This window comes from Sturnus vulgaris, chromosome 24 (assembly GCF_052056855.1).
Source record: "Sturnus vulgaris isolate bStuVul1 chromosome 24, bStuVul1.hap1, whole genome shotgun sequence".
NCBI lineage: Eukaryota > Metazoa > Chordata > Aves > Passeriformes > Sturnidae > Sturnus > Sturnus vulgaris.
The window spans coordinates 4,734,774-4,748,459 of NC_142266.1; the positions used below are offsets into that span (position 1 = coordinate 4,734,774).

Below are 13,686 nucleotides of genomic sequence, written 5' to 3' on the forward strand. Positions count from 1 at the left end.
GAACTGTCTTTAAAGACAGCAGTAATATTCCAAAAATAGTAATTTTTTGTAGAGCTGATCAACTACTGCAGCTTTAAATATCCACTGTCATTACATGAAAACACAAAAGCAGGCTGCTGGGACAACGTTCATGCAGAAAATTGTGTATGCTTTTATAAAACACCGACCTGATGGGAAATCTGCCTCCAGGTCCTGTTCCACATCACCTTTGGAGAACTGCTTGAGCTCTGCATCAGGTTCTGGCAGGGCATTGGATCGTAAGGCATAGTGATTCAACTCCTCCTCCCAGCTGTGTGGAGTGGACACTGCTTCTGATTCCAGATCTCCACTGTACGTGCTGCCCTGGTCTGCAACGAGAGGGATCACAGGGACCATGGGCTACAGGAAAGGCAGAACAAGGAGTCTGCAAGAAAAGATGCAGCAGGATCAAAATCCATTTGCAAAATAAAAAATCTGACTGACCTTTCTCAAATATCTTGGGGTCCAGGAAGAGCTCGTGCTCGGATGTTTGAGATCCTTTAGAAAAAGAAGGAAATCTGTATTTACACATGACTGACAGCTTGCATAACTAATTTAAAATACTTGGAGCAGCAAAAACCGATGTATTAGGTCATAACAGGAATACACATGCTGTGCCTTCTCCTCCACTGGAGTTCTCCTAACAGCTTTCCACCTTGGTCATGCTGTTGCAGGGGAAACAGAAACGCAGAACTAATATAGGTTTGCTTTTCCAAAGGCTTCCATCCCTCCCTGTTTGTCATTTGAGTCATCTGTAGACTAGTAGGATATTTTGTTTATCTCTTTCCAGCTTGTTTCACTTTTATTACATGGTCACTATCCAACAAACTCTGACCTGCCTCATCCTTCAAAAATCCTTCATAAACAGTCTGATAGGAAAATTTTCTTCTAAGGCAGCTGCTCTGTCTTCTCGATTTTGACTCCTCCTTCAAAACATGATGTACTAATCTGGAGGTTTCTACCTCTGGTAACCTGTTCCTGTCACCACAAGTCAAATCAGCATCTAGAATCAGGGAAAGGGAAATTTCTGTGGTGAAAGGACTTTCACCTCACTGCATTTCACATAATTTTTAAAGCCACCACCTACCACCATGAGAGTGTGTTTTTTCTCTCTCTGCATCTTCTGCAATCATTTCTGCCATCTGAAGGAGATCAGCTTCAAATGGATTAATGGACATCTTTTCCTTGTTTTCCTGAATATTTTCAATGATCTTATCAGCATTATCCGGGGTAGTTGGGATGAGCATGGGAACTGGTACCTATGGAAAATATCAGAACATACTTAGGGGTAAAGGGAAACAGCAAATACACAAAGGAGATTCCTCCCACATAACCTAATGTATATTTTAAGACTACTAAAATTAATTTAAAAAATAAATCCAGACTGGACAGCTCTGTACTCTCTCTACAATTTGGTAGTTTTGTGTGACAATGTTTAACCAAATATGATGTAATAGAGAGGGAAATTGCTTTGAGGACTCCAAATCCCACTTGCACAACCAGACACAACACCCAGTGACACAGTGCTGGATGCAAAACAAGCCTGTAAACCATTGCCTTCTGTAGTGAAATGCAGCATAACTTACAGGTATTGGCATCCCCAGGGGAACTGGTGTGTACTGGGTGTAGAGGTGGAGGGGCACTGGCACAAACACTGGTACAGGAACAGGTACCACAATGATCTGGGGTTGAGCAGGTGCTTCTTCTCCTTCTGTTATACCAAAAATAGAACAAACCAAAAATTGTTGGGAAATACCATACAACAACCTGAAAATCAGTTAAGGTTTTATAATACATTCAAAAAATACTCTCTGTTACATAAATCATGTATTACTCTCTCAAATACAGTACAAGACAATTCCAACAGGGGTAGGAGATCAGACACCCACCTGTCTGGCATTCTTTATTTTGTGTGTGAGGTTTGCATGAGGTGGCCTTAGTCTGGGTGATTGGCTTACACAATAAAGCTTTGTTTTTCAGAAGCCTGGGTGGTTTTGATGATGGGAGCTTTAGGGCATCTGTCTGGGTACTTGCCTATTTTGGAAAACACAAACGAGGGTCGAGTCAGTATTGGTTTGAAGGATAACATAAGATTAGTATGTTCTCTGCTAGGAGAAGCTGTACAACTTTAAACTGTATTTGCTGATAAAAATTATAATTTAAAGACTACTGCAAAATAAGCTTGCTTATTTGGTGCTTTCTGGTCTTCATCTCAATTTACTTTGATCCAATAATAATGTTGTTTAAAGCTAATTTTGCTAATAAAGTTAATTTTATTAGCAGTGCAGTGAACAAATCTGCAAGAATATTTGGTTTCTTTAGTCAAATAACCGCTATAAACTTTTGACCTTGGAATTTTACTGATGGCAGAGATATAAAGAGGAATTATGTTAAGATACTTTTGATGATTAGAAGTCTGGCTGATACAGACACTGATAAAACTGAGTAAACTAATGTGAAACCACTGGAAACAAATAAATGTAGAAAATGAACAGCAATGCTGGCACCAGCAGTATCATTTCCTGATACACACAGAATGACTATTCATGCTTGTACTAATTCTATGTCCTGCTAACTGTAATTTTCAGTCTTGCATTCAAATAACAGGATCTATTTCAAGAGGGAAAACTCATACTTTAATCCATAAGTGACACTCCACCTAAAAGCAAAGCTGTCAGTCTTCCAGAACCTAAAGCTACATAAAAGCATTTCTGTATTTTAGGAGAGTTGCAAGCTGTTACACCACACAGCTCAAAGAGCTCAGGAATAGGAACTTCCAAAGTTATCCCCAGGTAAGTGGTGACAGTAGTTCCCCACAGCTCTGTTACCACACTGCCAGGAAGTGGGGAAGGAAAATGAAGCTGCAGGAGCTTGGTCATGTCAGTCCCAGCAGCTCAGGCTGGTCCTTTTGCCATCCTATCCCACTTCTGGACACAAAAGACAGCTTTAAGTGCAGAAGCCACACATGAATTACTTGGGAACCACAGGCACCTCAAGAGCTACAATCTGACAAGTTCCCTTAAAACATCCAATCTGTCAGTGGACACAGTAAGACTTTTGTATACCATGTAAGTTCTATCCCTTTTTAAAAAAGCATTTGCAAACTGGATGAACTTTAAATCCCAGTCAAAAACTAGTTACAAAATGATGGTGCCAAATTCTTGTATACTTTATTTGTTATTGATACAATCTGGGCAAAATTGAGAAAAGTCTCTTGTAAAACTTACATCTCCTATTGTTTTTGCTGTCACAGTAGGGACTGCACCTGTGAAGGAAAAAAAACATACAATAACATGTCTACTTATCATCAAGAACCATAATCCATATTCTGCCAAGGTCAAGAAAAAGAATTCCAATTAAAACTCATTTCCTGATGTATGTACATAAATTTAAGTCATTATTTATACCTAGATAAAGGAAGGACAAATGCAATCATCTGCACTGATGTGAAGCATAATGAAGAAGTGGCCGCTGTTCTCAGTAAAAAATAAAATCCCTGAGTAAATATAAATGTTCAGGAATAGAGATGTAAAAATTCAGGCATCGTATTCAGCTGCCTTACCCTGTAAAACATTGTTGGAGTTAACAGTAGGCTGGGCAGCTGGGGTGCTTGCAAGGGACACCACGTTTGCTATGACAGGGGTTGAGTCCTTTCTTAAAGAAGGAGGGCCTGAGGAGGAGGCTGGTGCCATGGAAAGGTTTGCTGGACACAGTAGACAGAAGAAAATGAGAATAAGCAGTAAGATAATTGAGGAAAAAAAGCATTTCTGAAACAACACCCACCCTTCAGATCTGTCTCCAGATGAAAGAGGCTGCTGTGTGAGAAGGGGATGTAGGTGTCAAGCTGCAGTATTTCAGTTTAAACAGGAGCTGGTTCCACAAGCAAATCAAGAAAGAAGGGAAGAGAGCTCCCACCAATGTAAGCAGCAGATGTGCACCAAATTGAAACAATGTGCACCAGGATGAACGTGGCCTGGTGCTCACTAAAAACTTCCAGTTAATATTTTATTAGTTTTGGGTACCTTACTCTTACAGCCACCATCACTCAGTGGGAAATTATGTCCCTCTTTAGGATGAGTGATATTCCTGCCTTTTGTTTCCTTTTCCTGTCTTTGTGGGCCTTTCATCCCTTTGTGTCTCATTCCCTACAGAAACTCACAGTTCCTATTCCTGTGGACCTCATTCCTACCCTCATTCCCATTCCACCTGCTCAGGGAAACAGCTACAGCACTTATTAACCTTGGGATTGATACTTCCCAAGAATCAACACTTAATGATACAAAATGGGAACTCTTCATATGCCTACAGACTGCACAGAAGCAGCTGGTTTAAGTGTATATATATAGGAGTCTGTATTTAAAACCATTCAATCTACTAATGTCACCACTTGATTGTTAAAAGAATAATGATATTCTATCATATTTTCTAGGTATTATGAAGACAAGCTAGACATGTAACATGTCTGCACTAGGTGTCAGTACATTTTACCCCAATGAAACAGGGCTTTGTTTCATGAAAGTGACTGAAAGCAAGTGCTTTTGCTTCATCTTCTTTAAAATTTGTTTGGTACTCAAAGCAGAAGTTCACACCTACAGAAGTTTGAAACGGTCTCAAGTAAGAGTGATCTAAACCAAAGCCCACTCAACAGCAACAGACAAGCTCCCCAGGAGAAGACAGATCTTAAAAGAGCTCACTGAAGTGAGTTTGCAGATAAACATCCATCTCACCACCCCACACATCAAAAGGCAATGCTATCCCCAGCCTGCTTTACCTGTGTTGTTTGGGAGTGGAGGGTCAGAAGCACCTTGCTGTTTACAGAACGACAGAATACAAAGCAGATTGCAAAAATGCTTCATCTCCCCTTGCCACTTGATGGACTCGTTGAGTTTACCTTGTCTCTTACAACCATCACACTTTGCCATCTAGGAAAACAGAGTGAGGGAGAAATTGAACACACTTGGAACACCAACAAGGAGTATATGTATAAAAACTTAAGAGGATGTGAGAGTATTTCTTACCTGGTAAAACAAAACTGTGAATTTAGACATGCATTCCTCTGAGCAAAATTCCTCTGTTTTCCCTGCAAAGTGATTCTGGACCAGTTTGGGGGAAGTCTGTAAACAGTAACTGCACATTTTACAGTGGGTTCCCCAGCGCTTTGACAGGTCGTGTTTATAGAGCAGTTTACAAACTAAAAGAAAACAGCAAAAACATTTTTAAATACCAATATTACAGTCCCTCAGCACTCATAATTCCTGTATTTAGTCTGTAATAATGTCTGTAATAATTCAGTGAAACATACCATTAAAATTTAAAGTGTGAACAGGGTTCTATGCTCCTAAACCTAAAAACCAGATTACTAAATAAAAAATATTAGATTTCTTTCCGGATTACTGATAATTTTAAGGCCAAACACTTATGAGTTGATTTCTCTGAGACAGGGTTTTGCCCTTTCTTACCTTCACTACAGAATGTTCTATCTATGCTTGAGACTCTCACTGTCTCCTTGATAATTTTCTCAAACCTGCAGTATTCACACAAAGCCGTCATATTGCCCTTCTTCTTATATTCATCACAGCAGGTCTTCCCACAGAACTGGAACATTTTACCCTGCAACACAACCAGAATGTTTTGATTTCAGTGTTTGAATGAGTCACATCCCAGATAATACATTTAAATTGTTAATAAAAATGCAGAAGAGTATTTATACCCTTAGAAATTAGCAACAGAGCACTGGCAAATGAGTCTCCCCATTAAGTTTTATAATAAAGCAAAATTTCCTGCAGAAAGCCCTCACCAATGTGCTTTGTCCTTGATTTAAAAGGAACATCCCTGGATCCAAGAGACAGGGATGTGTTTATTTAGACAGGCAATCATTTGGTTTGGGATTATTTTGGAGTTCTTTTTTTTCCTGTTTTTAAGACCATAGAGCTAGTATCAATATTAATTTGATATTGGTTAAACCAAATCAGTTTCAAAATCCTCCATACTAGGTCTTTGCAAGCAACAAAGCAGTACTGACAGACCAGTGCACATAAACAATTTTTTGGTTTTCTGTTGTGAAAAAAGAGCTTTGAAATCCCTGATCTTTATTACCTTGTAGTCAAGCAGCTCTGGTTTGGTGGCAAATGATCTATTACAGTGCTGACATTTGATTTTCACAACAGAGCGTGTAAAGGTGACCTGCTGGCACTGGGCAGCCAACCTCTGGAGCCCTGCTGCAGCTGAGGTGCTCGTGGAGCTGGGGGACACAGTGGAGGTGGTGACACTGGCTGAGACCACTGTCCCCGAGGGGATGCTCACAACGACCTGGCCCTGAGACAGGGGCACCACCGAGGAGTTCGGTCCTGCAGGCTTGTTGAACAGATTCTGTGAGAAAGCAAACAGGACAGGCTTTACTTTTACAGGGTTACATCTTGCACCTGGGTATTTCCACCATCAATTTAGCATTCTGTTAATTCAGCTAAGAAGAAATCCTAGATGTCACACCTGAAAAGCTGCTACACAATTGTAGCTGCAAAAATTGCGTATGCTCCCATCTGACATAGCCAAGTGATACTGAGGGTTTGCTGAGGTTTTACAGCTGTTGCACTGAACTTGAACACCTGAGGGTGAAACAGAGAAGAAAGAGTGATTTATGCAACATCAAGTTGTATTGCAGCTAATTTTACAAAAATAGAGTCTGAATGATGAGCCAAGGCACAGACAGAAGCCCGAGACGACGTTTCCACAGATTCAGAAGCAGACACTGCAGCTGCTGTGCCTGTTGCTTGCCAGAAATTTAATTAATCTCCCAGTATCCCTAGGATGTCAGTAAGCGTTTTTCTATTTCCACATGAAAAACAGCTGAAAACGTTTGCCTAGCTCCATGCATCATTGGGCAGAGGTAATAAAGCTGATCACCCCAGGGAACAAGGGGCAGGAGAGTCCCAGCAGTGGTATGGCACATGTCCACACAAGAGGTTTGTCCAGCTGGGAAACCCACCAGCTGCACTTGCAAGAGCAAAAAAATAGATTTAAGGTTGGTTATCATGTGGAAGCTCCCTAAAACCAAAACTGAAATAGCTGTACTCTCACTGCTGTGTTTATCTACAATAGTATGCCCTTTCATTCCCATCTCAGCACTTCCCTGAAAAAAAAGCACCACTTCCCACCTTCCCAAAAAAAGAATATCAGCCTTAACTTTGAAGACAAATAAAATTGGTATATGAGCCACATGAAATTAGGTTTCTATAGAAGCAAAAGGATAAGCTTACCTGAAGAAGTGACCATTTTTACTCTGTATGCTGACAAACAGTTAACAGAACAAAACAGTTCCATCTTCCCCAAGTTATTCGTGCACTCCACCATCTCAGCTGAAGATCTCAGAGATTTACACAGTGTGCAGGGTGTAATTTTAGCTGACTTCTGTGGAAACACGGAAATTGCTTTTTCATTTGAAACTTGGCATTTTTTATTAACCTGGAAATTGTTGCTAATATGTAAAATCTTTATAAAATGTGCCAGTGTGCTTGAAACAGCACTTGTTTTACAGCTGTGTTATTTATGGTGCAGATTCACTGATTTGAGCACCTTCTCAGGCAGTACCAGGCTGCCTGGGTACTGCAAACACTCTTACAGGTTGCACTAGCACAGATCAGCACCTTGTACCACAAAATTTCCAAAATCTTGCTGAGGATTGACATTTTGCTTATGGCTTTTAATGCATCAGCTGTGTAGGTAAATAATATTCCCACTGAAGAGATGAGGAAACAAAGACCAGGGAGAAGCAGGTCCCCTGATAATGTTTGATAGCAAAATGGGAAAGAGATCCATCTGCTAGTAATAATTACAGTCTTCAGTGTGTGGTCTACAAACTTCTTTTGGAGACACAGGAAAAAGCCTGACTTTCATAGACACATTTTCTGTGTTTAAGGTTTTTTTGAAGTCTTTAAGTTTGGAAAAAACTTTGAGAATTAGTGCACCAGATTATTTTGGTATGACAGCCTTAAAAATGCACTTTGTTCTGTCACCAGCTCTTCACAGGACAGAACAGTGTATAAGCTTTTAGGGATTTAAAAACATCCACAAACCTCCAGAAACTATCAGAATGTACCTGAAAATTGAGCTGAATGCTGAATTGTTTAAAAATCAATTAAAATAGATTTGACTTAAACTTATAAGCTTTGAATATACTGCATTTTCAAGAGAACTATCACATATGGGGGTTTGATGGTGTGATATAAAAGCAGCATGACAACGTTTCTAGCTTATTTAATTTTATTTCCAGATTTCTTTCAGAGGACAACTAATTCTGAAGGTAATTTTCTGGATGAAATACATTAACCATATTTTTTTTTTGTAATTCATGAGGCCTTTCTTGACCTAAGTGACCTGGATAATGAGACAGCAGATTCAAGTCACAAAATGAAATTCCAGTCTTTTATCAGAGGGCAATTTTTCCTAAAGCAATTACATTAGAATAAATCATTCAAAAGTAATTGAGCTATTATAATAAATTAAGGTTCTCTTAAATGTTCAGCTCTTCAATAATCAAAAATAAATACAAAAAGTTTAAAAGTTAAAACCATAATTATCTAATTATTACTTTTCCTCTCCACTTAATTCAAAGGCTACAATTTAATATAGAATACTCTTTAAGGAGCATCTCAAGGCTGAAAACAGTCACAGGGGCTGCTGCTGGGGGGACCCATCGTGTCTTCTCCCACACTGGAATTCTCTGGTAGCTGATCCAGTGGTGAGGAAAAAACAGAGCAACATATCTGGGCAAAGATTAAGCAGCAAATTATCATCCCTGGAAATGTTCAAAACCCACTTTGACCCGTGACACTTTGTGACATGGTTCAGTGGGCATTGGGGTATTTGGTTGAAGGCTGGACTTGATGATCTTGGAGGGCTTTTCCAACCTTTATGATTCTGTTATTCTTGAAATGACAAAAGCAGTTACCTTAGACCAATACAGTAACTGAAATAATCAACCAGTAAATTGGGTGTTTCTTAAAATACCTAAAATCTAATAAAAAATTGGATGGATTCTATTTTTAGTATTTTGTCCGAATACAGAATCATGGAATCCCAGAATGTTTTGGGTTGGAAGGGATCTTAAAGCCCACCCTGTTCCACTCCCTGCCATGGGCAGGGACACCTTCCCCTATCCCAGGTTGCTCCAACCTGGCCTTGGACACTTCCAGGGATGGGGCAGCCACAGCCTCTCAGGGCAGCCTATGCCAGGGCCTCCTCACCCTTCCCAATATTTCTTCCCAATATCCCATCTAACCCTGCCCTCTGGCAGTGGGAATCCACTCCTCCTTGTCCCATCACATGTATACCTGCTTGAAAGCTGTCACACATATGGAACTGCAGAACTTTTTGGACTGTCCCTCTATCTGCAGGACGTGACACTGGCCAGAGCCACTGTAGCAGTATCCTCCACAATATTCACAGCAGTTCATGGTCAGGTTGTTGGCCGAGCGGAATTGGGAGAAGCAGGCATCACTGCAGAGCTTGTGCACCACGTTCTGGTAATTCACCTCGTGCCTGATCTGCAAGAAAAGGAATATACAGCAAGGACAGAAAGAATATGTGTTCATCTCTGAGCCAGCAAGTTGTGCTGAGCTAAAGAAATTCAAATGAGGAAATTGGCAATTACCACTGCATTCTTCTGGCACATGCTGCACTTGCTGGAAATGCTGTTGGTGTGGATAGTGACAATGGGTTTCCTTTTCAGTTCATATGTGGACAGACAAGACTGGCTGCAGAAATCCTTACTGGAGTCTGTGTTGTCAAACTGGGCAGTGATTACATCCTTTGGATTTAGAATTTCTCTATGGAAGAAGAAAAACAAACACAGAGACAAAGGATTAATGCCAGTTTCATGTCAACTTGCTGTTCTTGCTTATTCTGGAGACTAAACATTCTCCAGCAGAGGGTGGATCCATTTAATTTAAACCTTTCTCTTTTGTTAAGTATCTGACTTCATTTTTGCTTTCCTATTAGGAAAACAAGAAAGAAGTACAATTCTTAAGTAGGTATTTTGCAAAACATTTTGTACCTGGACTTAGGAGTGGAGTATAAAATGAACAAGCTCTAGCACTGAATCTTTTCTAAAGGAACTTGAAGAAAGTAACTGTGTTGCACAGTCTTTATTAACAAAAAATTTAGAAAGCAGGATATGTTGAATAATTCCTTTTAGCAAATAAGGGGGTAGGGAAAAAAGTGAAAAACAAAAGGCCACAATTTCTAATCACCACTAGTTCAGTCTGCCATGGTCTGACGAGTATTTAAATTTTCCTATCTCCCATCCAGAATTTTGTTTATTTGTTGCTGGATTTAACACACTGAACTTTCTCCTTATTCCTTCTCTCTTTCGAAACAGTCCTTCACAGAAAAGTTTCAAAGCCCTAAAGTCAGAAAACTAAGAGAAAATACTTATATAAGCTCTTTGCTTGGAAGGATGCCTCCTTCTCATTTGTCCAGTCAGAGACAACCCATTTTTTAACAGAATAAATATAAATTACAGCCAAGACTTCTAAACTTTGTTACAATGCCTTTTCACACTAAGGCAGCAAGTGAAAAGAATAATCAATTGAAGCTTCAAGTTCAAGTTCAGTTGGCCTTGTAAAAAAATAAATTGAAGTAATAAATTTGTTGTTGAAGAAATGATGAATGATGCAGCATTCCTTTGGCAAAGTAACTTTCTTAAGTAAAAATAATACATATGAACAATTCTCTATAAACAGACTGTAGCACTGGAAATTATTTGCCTGGAGTGAATGTATAGCAATGACATCTTACAGAGCCAGGCACAGAGGTCTCCTTTTGCTAATTTGGACATAATACAAATGAACAAAAAGAATATAACAATTAAAATGTTTTCAGAGCTGAAGATTTGTGACTGTGTATTCAGCAAGAAAATTTAGGTATCTTCTAAATTATTTTGTCCAAATAAGCCCAAAAAAGCCCAGCCTCACCTTTCCACTTAGGCCTAGGCAGAAAGTAACTGATTTGGGTAACTCTCATTACCTAAAAAACTCAATTCTTAATAAATTTAATGTCTCTACATGTTATGAAAGCAGCAGTGATGTAGTCTGAAAATCTAAGACGTACAGAAATCTAAGATCACACAATGGAGCCTAAATGAAAAGTTAATATTTTTTTTAGAATCTAAGGAAATATCTGCCTTGAATATGTTAACTCACCCAATGTTTTAATTAATTTTAGGGATTTATTAATCTATTTTTCTCTAGAAGAAATAATGCATAAAACACCTTTTGAAAAGGTACTCCTGTTAGTAGTTTTGAGAGTACAATGACATTTTTGAAATGGCAGGAAGATGCAGGACCTTTTGAAATACAGTTTTTCATATTTGGCTCATTTAAATCCAAAAAAGAGAAGATGCATTCTGCACCACAGAGGCTTTTAAATCCATGTGTATGTAAAAGCCAATTAAGGAAATGGGACTGCAAGCAGACAGATCAATTAACAAGGAACAGCATCAGCCACCACGTTTTGAAGGGAAGTGTAAAAGGAGCAGCGATACCAACACAGCGAGGGGCACAAGAACAGAAATGAAGCCTTTCATTATCTGCTGGAATATCAATTATTAGTAGAAAAAAATGAAAGCACTGTCCTACTTTGAGCAGCTTGAGCAGGTTTTCTTGGTAGAAGCTGGTGGGCGAGAAGCTGGAATGGTGTATCCAGTGAGGCACAGTGTGGAGCAGAAGAGCTGGGTTGAGCCTTTTCTCTGGTAGGCAGTTTGTCCCTTCTGCAGGATTTTTTTACAGCCAGAACAGGAAACCCGAACAGCTGTGCTTGGAACTGAGGGTAGCATTTTACTCATGCCAGAGGATGCCACAGCAGGCTGGAAACCTGATGACAGCTGTGGAACTAAAAAAAAAAAACAAAAAAACACACAGAGAGAAAACACAGAGTAAGTGTTACAGATCTATTACACAGAACACACTGATGTGCAGGGGAGAGCACAAGGCTCATGGCTTTATTTGGGTTGTCAGAGTCTAGAGAATCAAACAGCAGATGAACTCTCCACAAATACATGCCCTGTGCTGGTTTTCTGCATAGCAGATTTTTATAACTACTCTGAAGATGGAGAATAAGCGTTTAACATCCTTTTCATGGAATCATAGAATGGTTTAGATGAGAAGGGACTTTAAAGATCATCCCATTCCATCCCTTGCCGTGGGGACCTTCCACTAACCCAAGTTGCTCCAAGCCCCAATGTCCAACCTGGCCTTGGACACTTCCAAGGATGGTGGGGGCAGTCACAGCTGCTCTGGGCAATCTGTGCCAGGGCCTCTCCACCCTCACAGGGAACAATTGTTTTCTAAGACCTAATCTACACTGGCTCTCCTTCAGCTTAAGACTATTCAACACATTCAGTTCTCCTATGCATTTAACATTCAATTTTCCTATGCCTCAAAACGACAATTATTTTATAATCTCAATTTCATTCTCTCTAAACCAAACTAGTTCTTCATTCCTATTGGGATCAGACACAGTGAACGAAATGCAGAGTGACCTGCAAGTCTATTTGCAAAGGTGACACATTTTACAGATTTAAATGAAATTAGTCTTTCCTATTCCTTACCAAGAGGATTGCCACTGACTGAAAATACAGCACTGATTTTTAGCTCCCCTTCCTGAGATTTTGGCTGTTGGCCGTACTCCTGAAACAAAGGGAAAGGAAAAGGAGAACAAATACACACATGTAATAACAGGTTACATGATTCCATTCTTTCACAACACTGCATTGAATCTCAGGGAAGAGTGGGTGTCCTAAGCCTACTCCAAAGGCTGGGTGACAAGTGAGCACCACACACAGCTCCTGCTCAGAGCTCCACAGCAAACCACATCTGAGGGGGCACAAATGGACAGGTGGGGCTGCCTGGTGCAGCCCCCTCTCCAGCTGCACTCCAAGACACCTCAGAATTCAGCCAAAGCTTAAGGAAATCTCTGCTTTCCATTCAAACTTTCCAGCTAGAAAGTTTTGCAGCCCTTGCCCCTGTTCTGGGAAAGAAGTTTTTATCTTCACATAAAGGAGGATAGTAATGAAACAGAGCTGGGGAGTGTTCTGTACTAACCAGGAGTTAGGACCTTGGAGCAGCCTAAGGTGAAGCTTTGCAGCAGGCCAAGGCTGGCACCACCAGGGCCAGATCATCACAGTCCCAGCTCCAGCACGAGGGGAATCACCTCACATTTGGTAGAGGCTGAGAAAAGCCCTGGACAGCTGCTGGTGGAATAGCTGACATGCTATAAATGACTGCCTTAGTCCCCAGCAGCTATTCACACTGACACCACACTTCCTGCCCCTGCTCTCCCTAGAAATCTGAGCCAGAAAGCAGCTTGGAACACTCCACATGTAAATCTTAATAGGCTGAACAGCATAATCTCTTGGAACTACAGAGATGATAAGATTTAGCCTACTTACAGTCGTTTGGGAGTAGTGAGGCATGATGTCATGTTATGACTGAGCTAAATGCACTGTTGCTGCCTGGCTGCCAGGGAAACCAATTCAGAATCACTAAAAAAAAAGGAAGCTCTCCCTTCCCAGTGGCAGTGAGATGCTCCCTCAGCTTCTGCCAGCTCCCAAAATCCCACAACAGCCTCCACTGAGCACGTGCTCAAACTAAGCACTCCTCTCACTCCTGTGGG

At 40.3% G+C, this 13,686-nt stretch overlaps 1 protein-coding gene across 6 annotated transcripts in view; it reads right to left on the reverse strand.

Moving 5' to 3' along the window:
• Positions 1-13,686, reverse strand: part of LOC106863445 (zinc finger MYM-type protein 4) — a 39,160-nt gene that overhangs the window by 9,693 nt on the left and 15,781 nt on the right. For 5 of the 6 annotated variants that reach the window (XM_014892910.2, XM_088178302.1, XM_088178306.1 and 2 more), the window contains 17 exons: positions 12,623-12,701; positions 11,652-11,904; positions 9,668-9,842; positions 9,348-9,560; positions 7,275-7,425; positions 6,508-6,623; positions 6,115-6,387; positions 5,478-5,628; positions 5,037-5,209; positions 4,790-4,940; positions 3,581-3,721; positions 3,246-3,283; positions 1,908-2,052; positions 1,605-1,729; positions 1,106-1,277; positions 463-516; positions 168-347 (listed from right to left, as the gene is read on the reverse strand). In XM_014892910.2, the coding sequence (XP_014748396.2) occupies positions 168-347; positions 463-516; positions 1,106-1,277; positions 1,605-1,729; positions 1,908-2,052; positions 3,246-3,283; positions 3,581-3,721; positions 4,790-4,940; positions 5,037-5,209; positions 5,478-5,628; positions 6,115-6,387; positions 6,508-6,623; positions 7,275-7,425; positions 9,348-9,560; positions 9,668-9,842; positions 11,652-11,904; positions 12,623-12,701 (2,590 nt within the window). The remainder of the gene's footprint in view (positions 1-167; positions 348-462; positions 517-1,105; positions 1,278-1,604; positions 1,730-1,907; positions 2,053-3,245; positions 3,284-3,580; positions 3,722-4,789; positions 4,941-5,036; positions 5,210-5,477; positions 5,629-6,114; positions 6,388-6,507; positions 6,624-7,274; positions 7,426-9,347; positions 9,561-9,667; positions 9,843-11,651; positions 11,905-12,622; positions 12,702-13,686) is intronic. The other variant, XM_088178303.1, reaches the window with a different exon arrangement.